The sequence below is a fragment of the Electrophorus electricus genome, chromosome 12 (genome assembly GCF_041902795.1).
Source record: "Electrophorus electricus isolate QZ-2024a chromosome 12, ASM4190279v1, whole genome shotgun sequence".
Taxonomy (NCBI): Eukaryota; Metazoa; Chordata; class Actinopteri; order Gymnotiformes; family Gymnotidae; genus Electrophorus; species Electrophorus electricus.
The window spans coordinates 13,193,732-13,209,001 of record NC_137508.1 but is presented as its reverse complement, the minus strand read 5'-3'; the positions used below and the strand labels follow the sequence as shown (position 1 = coordinate 13,209,001).

General features: G+C 41.1%; 3 protein-coding genes across 4 annotated transcripts in view; 2 read left to right on the top strand and 1 right to left on the bottom strand.

Moving 5' to 3' along the window:
- The window catches only part of ppp2r5d (protein phosphatase 2, regulatory subunit B', delta), a 30,323-nt gene extending 21,230 nt beyond the window's left edge, over positions 1-9,093 (top strand). The window contains exons 16-17 of the mRNA XM_027002545.3: positions 150-263; positions 6,463-9,093. Of these exons, the coding sequence (XP_026858346.1) occupies positions 150-263; positions 6,463-6,600 (252 nt within the window). The 3' untranslated portion in view covers positions 6,601-9,093. The remainder of the gene's footprint in view (positions 1-149; positions 264-6,462) is intronic.
- Positions 8,981-10,797, bottom strand: mea1 (male-enhanced antigen 1). Its single transcript, XM_027002550.3, has 4 exons — positions 10,641-10,797; positions 10,148-10,464; positions 9,905-10,013; positions 8,981-9,807 (listed from the first exon to the last, which is right to left on the bottom strand). The coding sequence occupies exons 2-4, from the start codon at positions 10,430-10,432 to the stop codon at positions 9,644-9,646; spliced, it is 558 nt and encodes a 185-aa protein (XP_026858351.1). The 5' UTR covers positions 10,433-10,464; positions 10,641-10,797; the 3' UTR covers positions 8,981-9,643.
- Positions 10,798-10,844: 47 nt separating this feature from the next.
- Positions 10,845-12,960, top strand: dnph1 (2'-deoxynucleoside 5'-phosphate N-hydrolase 1). 2 transcript variants are annotated; one of them, XM_027002552.3, is made up of 5 exons: positions 10,845-11,261; positions 11,533-11,601; positions 12,015-12,125; positions 12,366-12,542; positions 12,732-12,960. In XM_027002552.3, exons 1-4 carry the CDS (start codon positions 11,126-11,128, stop codon positions 12,491-12,493), a joined length of 444 nt encoding a protein of 147 aa, XP_026858353.2. In that variant the 5' UTR covers positions 10,845-11,125; the 3' UTR covers positions 12,494-12,542; positions 12,732-12,960. The 2 variants fall into 2 exon arrangements, with proteins under 2 accessions (XP_026858353.2, XP_026858352.2); XM_027002551.3 differs by having other exon boundaries at positions 12,366-12,960.
- Positions 12,961-15,270: the final 2,310 nt, after the last annotated feature.

The following is a 15,270-nucleotide window of genomic DNA, read 5'->3' as shown; positions in this document are numbered from 1 at the left end:
GTTGCTCTTTCCACTAGCGTTCAGTGTAATAAAATCACCTGTGCAGCATTTTACACCTGAGAATACTGTTTAATGTTCAGCTTCACATTTGCAAAGGAGTGTGTTTGCTGTGTTCATGTTTGGAAAAGTGTCTGTGTCTTTACAAACAGTATATGATGTATAATGAGAGTCCTGGGATGACTCACTATTCCATGGAGACAGAGACCCCCACCACTGAGGACATCCAACTGCTGAAGAAGACTGTGGAGTCTGAGGCTTCACAGGTATGGCTAGTTGTATAAGAGTTATCTAAGAGTGGATGTAGTGATCTCATCAGCAGCCTGCACATTCTCTCTTTGTCTCATTTAGTCTTTCAGACACAGGCCACCTTCAGATATATAGGCATCTCTCTTTCTTTATTATTATTTATTATTATTTACATTTATTTAGCGCCTTTCTCACACACTGATGAGAAGCGGCAGCCAATTTGTGCACAGAGTGCTCTGTACTGGAAACCACAGCCCCCTGGGGGACTGCAGTGGAAGGGGGCGAGGTTAAGAGCAGGACAGAGCACCAAAGAGACCACTACAAAATGATCAGTTTCTCTAGTTTTACAGTTGATGGATATGTGTTTGACCAGGCTGAGCAGTTTTGTCTTATTCTATAAACTACTGGCAAAATTTCTTCCAAATTCCAGATATAAATATTGTATTTTAGAAATATGTTTCTAAACATATTTAGAACATATAAATATGTTTTTTATGAAAATGACTAATGGTCAAAATAACAAAACAGTTACAGAAATGTCAGACCACAAATAATGCAAATAAAACAAGCTCATATTCATTTATAAACAACACAGTACTAATATTTCAACTTGGGATGAGTCAAGAAATCAATATTTGGTGGAATAACCCTGATTATGAATCATTCATGCGTGTTGGCATGATTTCCACCAGTCTTTCACATTGCTGTTGGGTAACTTTACGCCACTCCAAATTCCAGAAGCTCGGCTTTGTTTGATGGCTCATGACCATCCAGCTTCCTCTTGATCACATTCCAGAGGTTTTCAATGGGGTTCAGGTCTGGAGATTGGGCTGGCCATGATAGGATCTTGATCTGTTGGTCCCTCATCCACACTTTGATTGACCTGGCAGTGTGACGTGTATGTAGCATTGTCCTGTTGAAAAAAACAATCATCAGAGTTGGGGAACATTTGTCAGAGCAGAAGGAAGCACAGTTTTGTAAGTGGCTTGATTCCTGTGTCCTTTACAAAGACAAATCTGCCCGATTCCAGCCTTGCTGAAACACCCCCAGATCACCACCGATCCTGCACTAAATTTCACAGTGGGTCCGAGACACCCTGGCTTGTAGACCTCTCCAGGTCTCTGTCTAACCATTATACGACTAGGTGTTGGACAGTGCTGAAAATTGCACTCATCAGAGATGATGACCTTACTGCAGTCCTCTATGGTCCAATCCTTATGGTCTTTCGCAAACTTCAGTCGGGCTAATCTTTGTTTCTCCTTGATGAAGGGCTTTTTTCTAGCTTTGCACGACTTCAGCCCTGCCTCCAGAAGCCTGTTTCAAACCGTCCTTGCTGTGCAACTCACCCCAGCTGCTGCATGCCATTCTTTTTGTAGGTCACTTGACGTCATCTTACAGTTGTTAAGTGACATTCGAATGAGGTGGTGATCATCACGGTCAAGAGAAAGTCGTTTTTCGACCTCTGCCAGTCTGTAGCTGTTGTTGTCTCATGTATTTGCTGCTTGACCTTGTTCTTATGAACTGTAGTTTTTTTAATTTTACCTGACGCTCACTGTATCCCTCTGCCAGTAAAGCTACAATTGAACCCTTCTTTTCCTCATTAAGGAACTTTCTTTTCAACTCTTTTGTCATGGTCTGTAGCTGTATTTTGACTAGACTTACTTTTTGGGAAGTCCTAGCACTGCTTTTCCCATCCAGATGCTTCTATAACATTTACATTTACATTTACGGCATTTAGCAGACGCTCTTATCCAGAGCAACTTACAAAAGTACTTTGTCATTTACTCACAGAATATATCCCAGTACAGTACAGTAGGTTAGAATCAAACATACCAATGAACTAGAATACTGTAGAATACAGGGATTAATGCTGATACCTAGAAGTACAAAATACATAAGGTCTAGCTTAAACAATGATAAGTGCTATAAACAATAAGTGCTAGAGTTTGTTAAACAACAAACAATATAAACAATACCCTACAATAAGTACTAATTTAGTCAGTCAATATGGGAGCAGTGTCAGTTGTCCTTTTAAATATTCTGCAAATAGATGGGTCTTCAGTATGCGTTTGAAGACTGCAAGGGATTCTGCTGTCTGGACAGCAAGTGGGAGTTCATTCCACCGCTCTTGGAGCCAGGACAGAAAATAGTCTCGATGTTTGGCGTCCATGAGACCTGAAGCAAGATATCAAGCTGAGCCATACTTGAGGTTCGAAGTACTCGAGGTACAGATTGGGCTTTCACCATTGACCTCATGTATGAAGGGGCTGGTCCGTTTTTGGCTTTGTAGGCAAGCATCAATGTTTTAAATCTGATGCTTGCAGCTACAGGGAGCCAATGAAGGGAGCGCAACAGTGGAGTAACGTGTTAACTTTGGAATATTGAAGACCAGTCATGCTACTGCATTCTGGACAAGTTGTAGAGGTTTGATGGCTCTTAGAAGAAGACCACAAAGTAGCGAGTTGCAGTAGTCTAGCTTTAAGATCACAAGAGACTGCACAAGCACCTGGGTAGCTTCCTGCAAGAGAAAGGGTCAAATCCTTTGTATTCTACAAAGGAGGAATCTGCAAGATCGCGTTAGATTAGAAACATGAGCTGAGAATGACAACTGGTTGTCCAAAGTTATGCCCAGGCTATGGGCAACTTTGGATGGTGATACCAGGGAGTTCTTAAAGGAAACAGTGACGTCATGGTAAGGGTTGGGAGTACCTGGGATGAAGCTCGGTTTTACTGGGGTTGAGCTTCAAGTGGTGGGCTGTCATCCATGACATGATGTCAGTCAAGCATGCTGAGATACATCTGGAGACCTGCGTGCCAGAGGGTGGAAAAGATAATTGAGTGTCATCAGCAAGGCAGTGGTAGGAGAAACCATGAGAAGATATTACCATCTCCAAACAGAGCCAGTCACACCAAGCCTGGAGAGAACAGAGAGAAGAATGTTGTGGTTCACTGTGTCAAAGGCTGCTGAAAAGTCTAGAAGAATCAAAACAGATGACAGTTTGGCAGCTTTAGCAGCATGAAGTTTCTCAGTTACTGCTATGAGGGCTGTTTCTGTAGAATGTGCTGGTTTGTTGCCAGACTGATTGGGCTCATGCAGCTGGTTCTGGGTGAGAAAAAGAGATAATTGATTATAAACTGCTCATTCAAGGGCTTTTGAGAGGAAAGAGAGAAGTGATACCGGTCTGTAGTTGGAGCTGTCAAGTGTGGCCTTGAGGATTGGTACCACCCTGGCAGTTTTGAATGCAGTAGGTACGTATCCAGAAGATAAGAAGTTGTTGATGATGATCGAGATAAAAAGAAGCAGATCTCTTGCGATTGTCTGGAACAGAGTGGAAGGAATTGGATCCAGCGGACATGTAGTCAGATTGCTGGAAGTCAGGAGTTGAAGAATTTCATCTGAGGAGAGAGGAGAAAAAGAAGTCAGAGAGTTGGATGTTGGGGAATGTACATTGGTTGAAGGAGTGGGAACAGAGGAAAAGGACTGGCAGATTGCTGCAACCTTCTCAAAGAAAGTGACAAAATCCTCTGGGGTAAGAGATGAGGAAGGGGGAGGGGGAGGATTAAGGAGAGAAGAAAAAATAGTGAAGAGCTTGCATGGATCAGATGCTGATGGTTCGAATTTCTCTTTGTAGTAGGATGACTTTGCAGATGTTCCTTCCAGTGAGAATTTGGACAGGAGAGACTTGTATGAGCTGAGGTCTGAATCTATGTGAGATTTCCTCCACTGCCTCTCTGCAGTCCTTAGTTCTCTCCTTTGGTAGCGAAGTGTTTCTGTTAGCCAGGGCTTAGCAGGTCTAGAGGAGAGAGGGCACAGAAGATTCATTGATGAGGAGAGTGTAGAAATGAAAGAATTTGTAACTGTATCTAAAGAGAGAGAAGATAGAGAGTCAGGGTGAGGAAGGGTGGACAAAATAGTAGAAGTAAGGGAAGAGGGAGTTATGGAGTGCATATTGAAACGGAGGGAGGAGGAACATGTTGGAGAGGACTGGATGGAAAGAGAAGGAAGGGAAAGTGAGAAGGATAGAAAGTGATGGTCCGAGAGGTGGAGGGGGGTGACTGCAATGTCTGATGATGTGGTGGTACCAGTGAAGATCAGGTCAAGGACATTGCCCGCTTTGTGAGTCAGAGGAGAGTAGTTGAGGGTGAGGTCAAATGCTGTCAACAGCAGAAGGATGCAGGAGGAATGCAGCTTGTCTGATGGAAGGTTGAAGTCACCAAGGAGAACGAGTGGATTTCCTTCAATGGGGAATTGACTCAGGAGGATGTTGAGCTCATCAATGAAGTGATCTAGGGAATCTAGAGGGCGGTAGATGACAATGATAAGATGTTTGGTGGGGAAAGGGCATGAAATTCAAAAGAGGAGATGGAAAGAGGAGTGAAACGCCACTCTCGAAACAATAGTAAACTTGTGCGACCACCCTTGCCGAGACGCCTCGGGGAATGGGTGAATGAAAAGGCAGAGGACAGAGCAGCTGGAGTCGCCGAGTTCTCAGGGGTGATCCATGTTTCTATTAAAGCCAGGAAGTGGAGGGATGGTTATGCTGAGATGAAGTCAGCCTTCTGGACAGCAGATTGGCAGTTCCAGAGCCCTCCTGCCACCACGATATGTGATGGCGCCGAGCGTTGTGAGTAGGTGAGTTTGCTGAGATTGCGACGTCTATGATCGCATCAGGGAGATCTGTGGGATATGTGGACAGGAATTGTGAAACACATTTAAAATGCTTGATTTGTGGATGTATGAGATAAAAGATTGAGATAATATGAGAAGATACTTAGCTGAGTTTGTGAAGTCCTGTAGGTGAGATGTAGATGAACTGATTGAGAGCAAAAACAAAGCCTTCCCAGATGTTGATGTTGATACGTGTCTGTAGCGGAGTCCTCTTAATTTGAATTTGAATTGAACAAGCCTTGAATTTCACAGAATCTAAGGCAAAAGTAAGTGAACTCAGAGACTACTTTAACCAACCAGATGATAATGCACAAGACAAACCAAAGCACACTATAACATGAGAATAGTGATGACGGCAGCATTGGTTTTTGTACTGTAGCTTGTTAGAATAGGATTTTGTTAAGGTGATCACCTATTCAGCATCTCATTAAGTAGAATGAGATGTTTCTGTGAAGGAATTCAACAAACGCTTGAATGGAATGGTTGCTGTACATGTGGAGATGCTGATTTAAGAAAAAAATGGAGTGGTCTCCTAATTTTTTCCAGAGCTATGTGCGACGCAGGTTGCTACATTAATATGCACAAACATGAATTGTTACTTGTATTTTACCATGTTGTGATTTAAGTCCTCATCTGTATGCACATTGTACACGTCAGAATGCTGTCAGATCAGGTATTACCTATATAATTTGAATGGCAAAAAATGTATTCACTCACATGCACAGTGCAGCTGCAGTGTTCAAAAATACAAATATATGTGTAATTGACTACAAAATTATTGCATTGCGCTCATGTTGCTACTTCTGGCTTTAAGTTGGCACCGGTACGGTCCTAGCAGTTTCTTGAGTATATAATGAGAATGTCTGTATAATCATTTCTGTGTTAATTTCTACAAATCTCTGAAAAGCTCAGAAGTGCTTTGGACTTCTATTTATATCAAAGTTCTTTAAGATTGAGATGGAAGATTTTTAGATGTGAAGCACCTCGTAAAACTGGATTGTAAAGTACACTCACTAAGCACTCACTCTTAACAAGCAGTAAATTATTACTGGTAAAAATACTACAGGGGTACTATAAATCTGGTGCTTCGCATCAGTGACATTGTGGCCCTTGTTTTCTGTTAATATTGCAGCTGCATTAGACTGTATATTTTGGTCACTTAGTAGCCATATGTATAAAGACAGCTTAAGCACATGTCTGTTATATATACAGATTTTGATAGCAGTGCGCTTTGGTTGTTTATATCCTTCTGTTATGAAATCCTTTGTTTCTCTGCTTGGAGCTATTCCTGTTTGCCAGGGCACTGTATTCAGGATTACTGTCATGCTGATCTAGCTTAACTGATTCATTAGCTAGGCCAAGAAGATAGTAACAGCCATACATGGAAGAGTTCTAACACTACCTATGTGCACAACGTTTTGTGTTTTCTCTTCTATAAAAAGTGTGTTAAATATGTTTTAGAATTCTGTTTTGTATTTATGAACTGCTTGATATATCCCCCTTTGGGTAGTTTAGTGATGTACCGCACTCTGCCTGATGCTTTTCAGGGGATGAAGGAGATAAAAAAGGACAAGGTGCTGATGCGACGGAAGTCTGAGCTGCCACAGGACGTATACACTATAAAGGCCCTGGAGGCCCATAAGCGGGCAGAGGAATACCTGACGGCCAATCAGGAAGCTCTCTGACCGGGAAACACCACCACCCTTCACCTGCACCACGCCTAAACTGTCCCTCTCGTCTTTGTCCAGAAATGTCGCCTGCTGTAACCTCCCTTCCTCTCCTCTCTTTGCCTCTGCCTCTTTCCTTCCTCAATTCCTCTGGAGGACCCTTTCTGCAGGATCCTGGTCAACATAGAAAATAATGGGGAGCTCCTATGACCTCCATTTCTTTTACACACAAACACATGCACATGAACCTCCACACACAGACCAGCACGCATTCCAGTGTGCACACAGCCACAACTAATGATCATGCAGATTGTATTTGAATTGTGCTAGCACTGTTTTTAATGTTAAACTGATTACTTTTCCACTTAATCATAGCATGTTTCCATTTTTTTACTACACACTTTTTTTTCTAAATTTGATTTTCCTCACCTACTATATCTTGTCTTTGTCTTTTTCAGTTGTGTTGCATTTTCAGGATTCTCTCCATTGGCTGTGTAGATTCCTCCACTGGCTCAGTCAATGGTCTCTGTTATCCAAAAGATAACAAGGACTTTGATGGGGACACTGAGCATGCATTCATTTTCCTGCATGAGCTAGGTTTAGGGACTCTTAGGTGTGTGCAGGCCTGTCACTCTCTTTTAACAATTAATCATGTTGCCTTTCTCTTGTGGGACTGTGTGAAGCATATGAATGTAAGGAATCTATCAAACCGTGCCACAAGCTTTGCTGTTGTTTTCGTGATCTGCAGAGACATAGCAAGCGCTGGGTTCCAAGCTCTTCATATTACTTGGTGTCATAATGGTGAAAGTTTTACCTTGAATATGGTTGCTTAAAAATTGCAATAAAGGTTCCTCAAGACAAAGCATCATGCTTCTCTCTTGCACATCAGAAGCAATTTCAGAGACTTGTCACCAGTTGAATGACACAACATAATGTAACAGAATTAGGCGTTCATGAGATCCATATGCTGTATCGGAAGTGTATTGGGGTCTAGTTCTGCAAACCTTGCTGTCTAAGATTCAGAACATCACTTGAGGCATCCTGATGGATGGCTGCTATGATTTTACTTAGACCCATGGTTACATTTATACCAGACCTGTCATCACAGGATATAAGGATAAATCCATTTCCTGTCTTGCTGGTGATCTGTTTATGAACTTAGAACCTAAGAATGTAAGGTGCTTAATGAAATCGATGACCTCTTAAATCAACACCAGCAGATTATTCCATGCTTCATGATCATTCTGCAGAAGAATAATGTTGTTTTTCAATGTCCTGTCCCTCAGAAAAACATGAATTTGCTGATTGTCTCCATGGTTCCATAACATGCGTTTGCATATTTGTAATGTTTAGTGAATTTATAACTAATTGTCAAGAAATAGTAAGGCAACTCTTTTGATATCACAGGCCCACCTTTCTAATGTCTTATTTTGTCCCATGTTTTTGTATTTTTTTTATATTAAAAGGAAGGCTCCCCTATTTTTGAATCATGTGGAATGGGAAAAGTGAAGTGCAAGTGTAGGAAATCACTTCTCATCTCTGCTCTCACCGACACCTTGTTTAACATTTTAATAATTATACATTTTTAAGCACCTAAGCAATATATATATAATTATTATTTAATTTTTATTATTATTTTTTAGAGAGACAGGAAAAAAAAGAATTTGAAATGTCAAGGACAGAGCTCTATACAATCCTCTTACTAGGACTATAAAAAGAAAGGCTTACTTTACTTTCCATGCTAGTTAAATGGGAACCAGATAGCCTGCAGTAACTTTTGCAAATATTTGTATATTGTAATGTATATTGCTTATGGTTGCACCGTTACTCGTCATAACCCAAATGATTCTCCCTCCACCCTTTTGCTTTGATTTTATTTCCTTATGTTGCTTCCACCTGCTGCACAATGCCCCATTGCTATAAAATTGTGTCAATCACTCTGATCATTCCAAGAAAATGTTCACACCATACGTATGCAGCTGGACAATGCAGCGCTTGCCTGATCCTTGCTTGGCTACAAGGTTGACTTATCACAAGTGATGTAAACTTTTGACAATGTGTAAGCAATCAATGAGTTGGTGTGGGAAAAGGCTGTGCATCTAACACAGTAGTTTAGCACAAATCTTCAAAATACATTCTGGAGTTATCACCTGAGCAATTAAACAGTTGGATAAGCCGGTAGCATCAAGTGCAAGAATTGGCATTTTACAGCTTTGCTGGGTCCTAAGTGATGCTAGCTCGCTCTATGGACTGGGCAAGTGGTTGTTGTCTGGCAGCAAAACACTGGAGAGGGAAAAGAAAAGTATGGGTCTCTCCACACTCACCCTTCCGTTCCCCTGTTCCAAGCCCTCTTTCCTAAGTCTTAACACTAATCTTAAGCTGCTTTCCAGGTCATATGTACATATGTTGTACTTTAATTAGGTAGTTACATTACATAGTATGAAAGTCATATTTTGTACAGATGTTCATGTATGTACAGAACAAAAATAAAGTCAAAGATAAAAGACTGAGCTTGTGAGTGTATGGGGTACTACACGAAGGTCTACATGCACTGCATACGGATCACTTATAAGTTGCAGTAATTACTTAGTCACATGAAAGGGACGTTATTTGTCCTTGGTGAAAGACATTTAAATTGTATGACAATTTTCAACTATATTTAATTTGTTGAAAAAACTATTTTAAAGCCTAACAGAAAAAAAAATAATACCTTACTGAGATGAATAACTGGTATGGTATGTAAAAGTGTATTGAAATATGGAGTTTTCACAAGTGGGTAGTGTCTGCAAACCCTAGCAACTTCATTTGGTGCAGTCATTCAAGAAATAAATTCATGCAGGAAAAGTTAGGTTACTCTTAAGCTATGTGACATCTGGACAGCAAAGTGTATTAACCTTCTACTCCATCCTAGAACCAGCACACTGCTTCCAAACAAAAAATCTCAATATACATATACATTTTGGAAAAAAAGTTCTTTAGGTCACTTCATCTTGCATACTTAAAATTTTCTTAAGTAAGCCAATGTGTGCTGCAGGATAGAGGACAAAAGCCTTGGCTGGTTTCATTTGCGTTCCAGTATGAGGCCTGCAGAGCTCTGCCGGGATTGGAGCGTCTTCTGGACCATGTCCTTCCACTGGTCATCAGAGATGTCCCGTGCCCAGGCAGGGATACCAAGTGTTGGCAAGTTCACTGCTGCCATTGTCCTCTTTACAAGCTCAACGTGGTCTGTGAAAGGTAGCAAGACCAAATATAGAAAATGATCAAGGAGGCAAACTGGGTCTTTTAGATGAGACTGCTGTTGACATGGTATCATCCTTCTTACCTGGATCCATGGGAATAGATGCATGACTGCGCCGTGCCGCAGCTCCCTCAGAATCCTCTTCCTCATCACTGTCTGGAGGCGGTGGCTGAGGCAGGAACAGGCCCATGGCCTGTACAGGCGATACTGAATGTCAACAAACCTGTACCAAATTACTGACATTTACTTTCCCTATGGAGCGTATTATGCACCAATCACAAAAGGTAAAAACCTTAATTAATAATCAAGCCAAAAGCTTCAGTTTACCTCTATCCTCTCCTGGACATCTTGAAGCTGTTCGGCATGGGTTCCCTCATCAGCCTGGTCTATGTGCGCGTTGCTTAGTCCATCAGGATCTTGGTTCAGTGGCTGGTAATAATATCCCACATTTTCCTCCTCGTCGTCCCCAGCGCCTCCGTCCTCCTCCTCCATGTCCTCGCCACTCCACTCCTCGGCAGCCGCCGTGTCTGAAGGTCGGTCTTGCACCAGATCCTCCTCCGAGCTCGGTAAGACTCTTTCTGGACCCATCTCTCGGGCCCTCTCCACTTCCATACACGGGCTTCAAGCTGGGACTGCAGCCTTGCCTGTGAATAAGTCAGTATGTTTTCAGTAACGACAATGAGACCCGGAGCTTTAAAGATAACATGATTACTACGGCCATCATTAGTTATCGCTAGCTAGCTAAGTTAGCGTCGCTAACAGCGGTAGAACGCAAAATATATGGCAAACCAATAACAGGTTGTTTGGTGTCCCGTTATACCTATATCGGCGTTGTTTAAAATCGACACAGACTGATCTCTCGTTCTTCCTAATTTTGATTTATTATTATTATTATTATTTGCAAGACTCGGACGCAACTCAAAATATATTACTTGCTTCCACACGGAAGCGGAAATGCGTATAACATCACGTAAAACGCGACGTGGAACGGTAGCGCGCCAAAATAAAAGTAACCCCCCCAAAAAAAGCGTGGCTACATTGCACGCATAGCAATCCTATCTCCTTCACAGAAAATTTAACTAACCTGAGACTTCAGTCAGTGGCACACGGTCACCTTATTAAGACGGGGCTTTAGTTACATTTTGTAGTTGTCTCCTAATAATTCGAATTCTTCTAATGATCATTTCCACAAGGTGGAGCCAAAATAAAGGTGAAAAGACGGAGGCCGCTGTCTCGGAGAACAGTTACAGCGACAAACTGTAGTTTCAGAAAGTCACTTATTTCTTTTGGTTAAGGCTCCACGTAATGCATATATATTTTTGTGGGAGTATACGCGGAGGGAGGCAGGACGTGGCTATTTATAGGAGAATTGTGAAGAAACTGCAGATGTATGGGGACGTTTTGACAGAGCATGTCAGCCACGCTGATCTCTCTGAGAAAGGTACCATGCAAGTTGTATACCTTAGCTAACTAACTAGTTAAGGTAGCTTCTGGTTTAGGGTCTTCAGATTGCTATAAGTCTGTGATAGCTATAAGAAGACAAGATTGTTGATTTCTTCAGTGACCAACGTGGTGCTTATTAGGTATCGTTAACTAAGTTTAATAGTAAAGTTAGGTGTCATTTACTATGTTTAATAGTTAGGTGTAATAAATTCAGTAACACTGTCAACACTCACGCAGTAATAGATGTAAACTGTATGCTCCTGCCTCAGGTGAGGATGCTGTTCTAGGAGATAAAGCTATCCATGACCGGGATATGGAGTGGTTGGCTTTGGCGGATGGTGAGACAAGTGTTTTGGTGATAGAACACAGGGAGTGCATGTACTGTGATACTGGAATATATGCAAGTCGCTGTGGATAAGAACGTCTGGCAAATGCCGTGAATGTAGAATTCTTACTGCTAAGTATACTAGAATAAGGTTTATGTGACCATATTAGTATCTAAGGTCTTTTCCTAAAATGGGACTAACAAATATGTGCTGCTGATTTTGTAAACATGCAGTACTCTGCTATTAGAAACAGTTTTCCTGTTTTTCCCTCCTTTTGTCTAGGGCATTTAAGTGTAATGGAAACTTCTTTCTTTTGAACTTTGGTCCATGGCAGACATGAGGAGGAATCGCCATGTATCAGAAAGAAAACTGACCAGTTTAGAGGAGCCTGCTTATCCTGACATTTTCTTTGTTTCCTTTCCCAGTCATAGTTGCTGAGGTGACGCAGCCATCTTTAGGGGTCGGCTATGAACTAGGTCGGGCCGTAGCCATGGACAAGCGGATTCTTTGTCTTTTTCGAACCTCATCTGAGAGAGGTGGTCCTATTACTCCCTATTGCACAATTACATCCTCCGCATAATGAATCTATACATTTTTAGGACATAAGCCATAATTCTCTACTGTAGCTCTCAGCTCATCCTTGTTCAACTCATTTTATCTTTCTTTTATGTTATAGCTGTGGTGTGTAAAGACTACGTCATTCTAGAATTTTACAACCAATTTGCTTTTATGTGCATTATTTTGCTGTACTTGGTATTATTTTTGTTTCTTTCTAGTGCTGTCGGCCATGATCCGAGGTGCTGATAGCCAGCCAGCCAGCTCTCTCTTTCAGGTACACAATTATGCAGAGGAGGACGTTGAAGGTATCTTGGAAAAGTACTTTGGTGAACTGGCCAAGACCTAACGTGTACTGTAATACATCATGCAGCTCTTCTAGGCGGCATAATTTTTTTGTAAGTGTTTTTGTTTTTATACATGAATTAGTTCGAGACACATGCAGTCTGCATTTTCTTTTTATGATTTTGACACAGGGCCATTTGGATTTGTTTAAAAATAGGTCTGGAATATATAATGTATTGGTATTGAAAACATGTATTTTTTTGTCTTTTATTTAAAAAAAATTACTGTTCATTATTTCTCAGTGGTCTAATATGAGCAAACCCTGGTGAGGAGCACTGTGGTATGGTTTCACTGTACTTGGAAAGACCCAGGTCATAATCATCCTTCGTTATTCCCCACCTAAGATTATCATTTAACTTCTCTAATAACCATCAATTCATAACCTAACTAAAAAGAATTTAGTGGAACAATGATCTCAGTGAACCAATATATTACTTTTCAGTATTAAATAAACTTGTTTCAGATAAGTCAGATGAAGCTCAGTCATTTCAATAATAATGCAGAAATCTTTATGCAGACCTTAAACCTTGTTTAAGAGAACGTTTTTCCACGTATGTTACTTTTGCTTTGTCATGAGCTCAATGATTTGATTCCCAGTATATAAAGGGAATCAAATAATTGATACTTTTGTTACTTTGAATAATTTCACACTGTCTGCAGGGCTGATTGTGGGAATTCTCTGGGTTCCCTCTGCTGCTGGAATAAGTGCAGTCATTCTTTTTAACAATAATTATCACTACATTGCATTTAGCTGACACTTAACATTATAGTCAAGGGTTGTGCTCAGGGACCCAATAGTGGCAAGTTGGCAATGCTGGGAGTTGAACCATCAAGCTTCTGAATGAGCACCTTAACCACTGAGCTACCACAGCCCTAATATAAGTACAGCTTGTGTCACATATTGAACCACAGCTTTTGGCCCAAAGAGCAGCTCTGAAAAATGCTCCTTCAAGCCAGCAACCTAAGGATGTCTAGTGCAACCTATACAGACCACCGCAATACCAACTGAGCTATCAAAGGGACATTTTGAAGTCACAACAAAAATGTACCCCCTTTCCCCCTTCTACAAGCTTCTCTGTAATGTATTCCCCTTTTTATCAGTTAAAAAGACCCCAGCAAACATGCCCCTAGTGGAGTAATGTGGGCTGCCTTGTTAGCAATGCTGACCTGGGAAAACCCACAAAAAACCCACATGGGCCTTGCAGGGACTAGCCCTCCCTGGTCACCGAGACACCATTTCAGAATGTGGACTGCCTCTGATCTCAAGTATGAATCTGGACAAACCCAACTTGGCCCTGAGTGGGCAGCCCTCACTTAGTTTGGGCCTTTGCAGGACCAGGGTGGGCTTGTTTAGGGGGAGAAATGCAAAACATTTAATTATACAAAGAATGAGATGTCAGATATCCTGTGCCAAACTATTAGGGTTTCACATAGGGCCCAATCCACTTACTTCACTCATAATAAACATTTAAGGATCCCACTACCTCACAAGCTCTTCACTGGGGTCATCAGGTAGTCACCTCTTTTCATCTGTGTTTCACTGAATTAAGTTCTCTGACCTATGGAATGTTCCAAGACTCCTCTTAAAAGTTTTCAGTGGTAGCTCCAAACCCCAGACAGGAGAGAATATCACTTCTTATAGCCTTATTTACTTTATAATCCTAACTAGCCTCTCCACTTAAGTTATTGCTACTTCATAAACTGTCAGTCTCCACTTAATTCAAGGCAACAAGCCAAACTGTAGACACCACAGTTTCAGTTTACCTGGGGAAAAACATCTTATTGATGTTATTAACAGCCTTCACCACCTCCTTCTTTAGCCCCACTACTTGCTCTTTATCATTCAGTGCTGTTCTACGCTGTCTACTTAAACTCTACCTAACTAGTTTCTCAAGTATAAAAGTATCATCATTCTACTTCCATCAGCAGACTTTTTTTTTTCAAAAGGGAAAAGTTTCCTTTCAAAACCTATAGACTTGTCTAGATTTAGCCTTCATCCTTCCCCACCTTAGATTATCATTTAACTTCTCTAATAATCATCAAGCACATGGCAGAGTCAGCATTGTCACGTCATCCATATATTGTCATCCTGATTGTAGGGAGCCTGGTACCGTCCTGCAGCTTATCCCTACCTATAACCCACTTCCAATCCTTAATTATCACCTCCGTCACTATCATAAATGCTAATGGTAAAAAACAAGCTGTCATTACACCTATTTCCAATTGCTGCCAGAATGTAATACACTCCCCTATATTAAAACAAAACTGAATATCTTCAAAATACGCCTTAACCAGCCTCGTAATCCTATCTGGTAACTGGAGGAACCCAAATGCCTTCCACAAGAGATTATGCGGCATCAAGAAAATTATATTAGCCAGGTCTAGGAAAACCACACCTCGTTATTTGCTGTCTGAATATGATGGAAAATCATACTGCTAAGCTCCAAGCAACCCAAAAATACGGAGACCCCTGCTTTTTGCACTTTTGTATCAATTCATGTATTTACTTTCAAATACAGTGAGTATTCATGCGAGTACACTAAAGAATATCTTACATTCCACAATAAGAAGGCTTATAGTCAGAAGCTGCTCAACACCCACAGCATCTTTCTCTTTTGGTATAAGAATATCCCCTGTTTCTTCACCATTCCTCTGGGACAATCCCTTTCTTACATTTACATTACATTTATGGCATTTAGCTAGTATACTAGGAACTAGTAAGCTGATAATCCCGTTCTGCCACACTATAACCATAATCTTCCATAAAAACTTCAAAACATA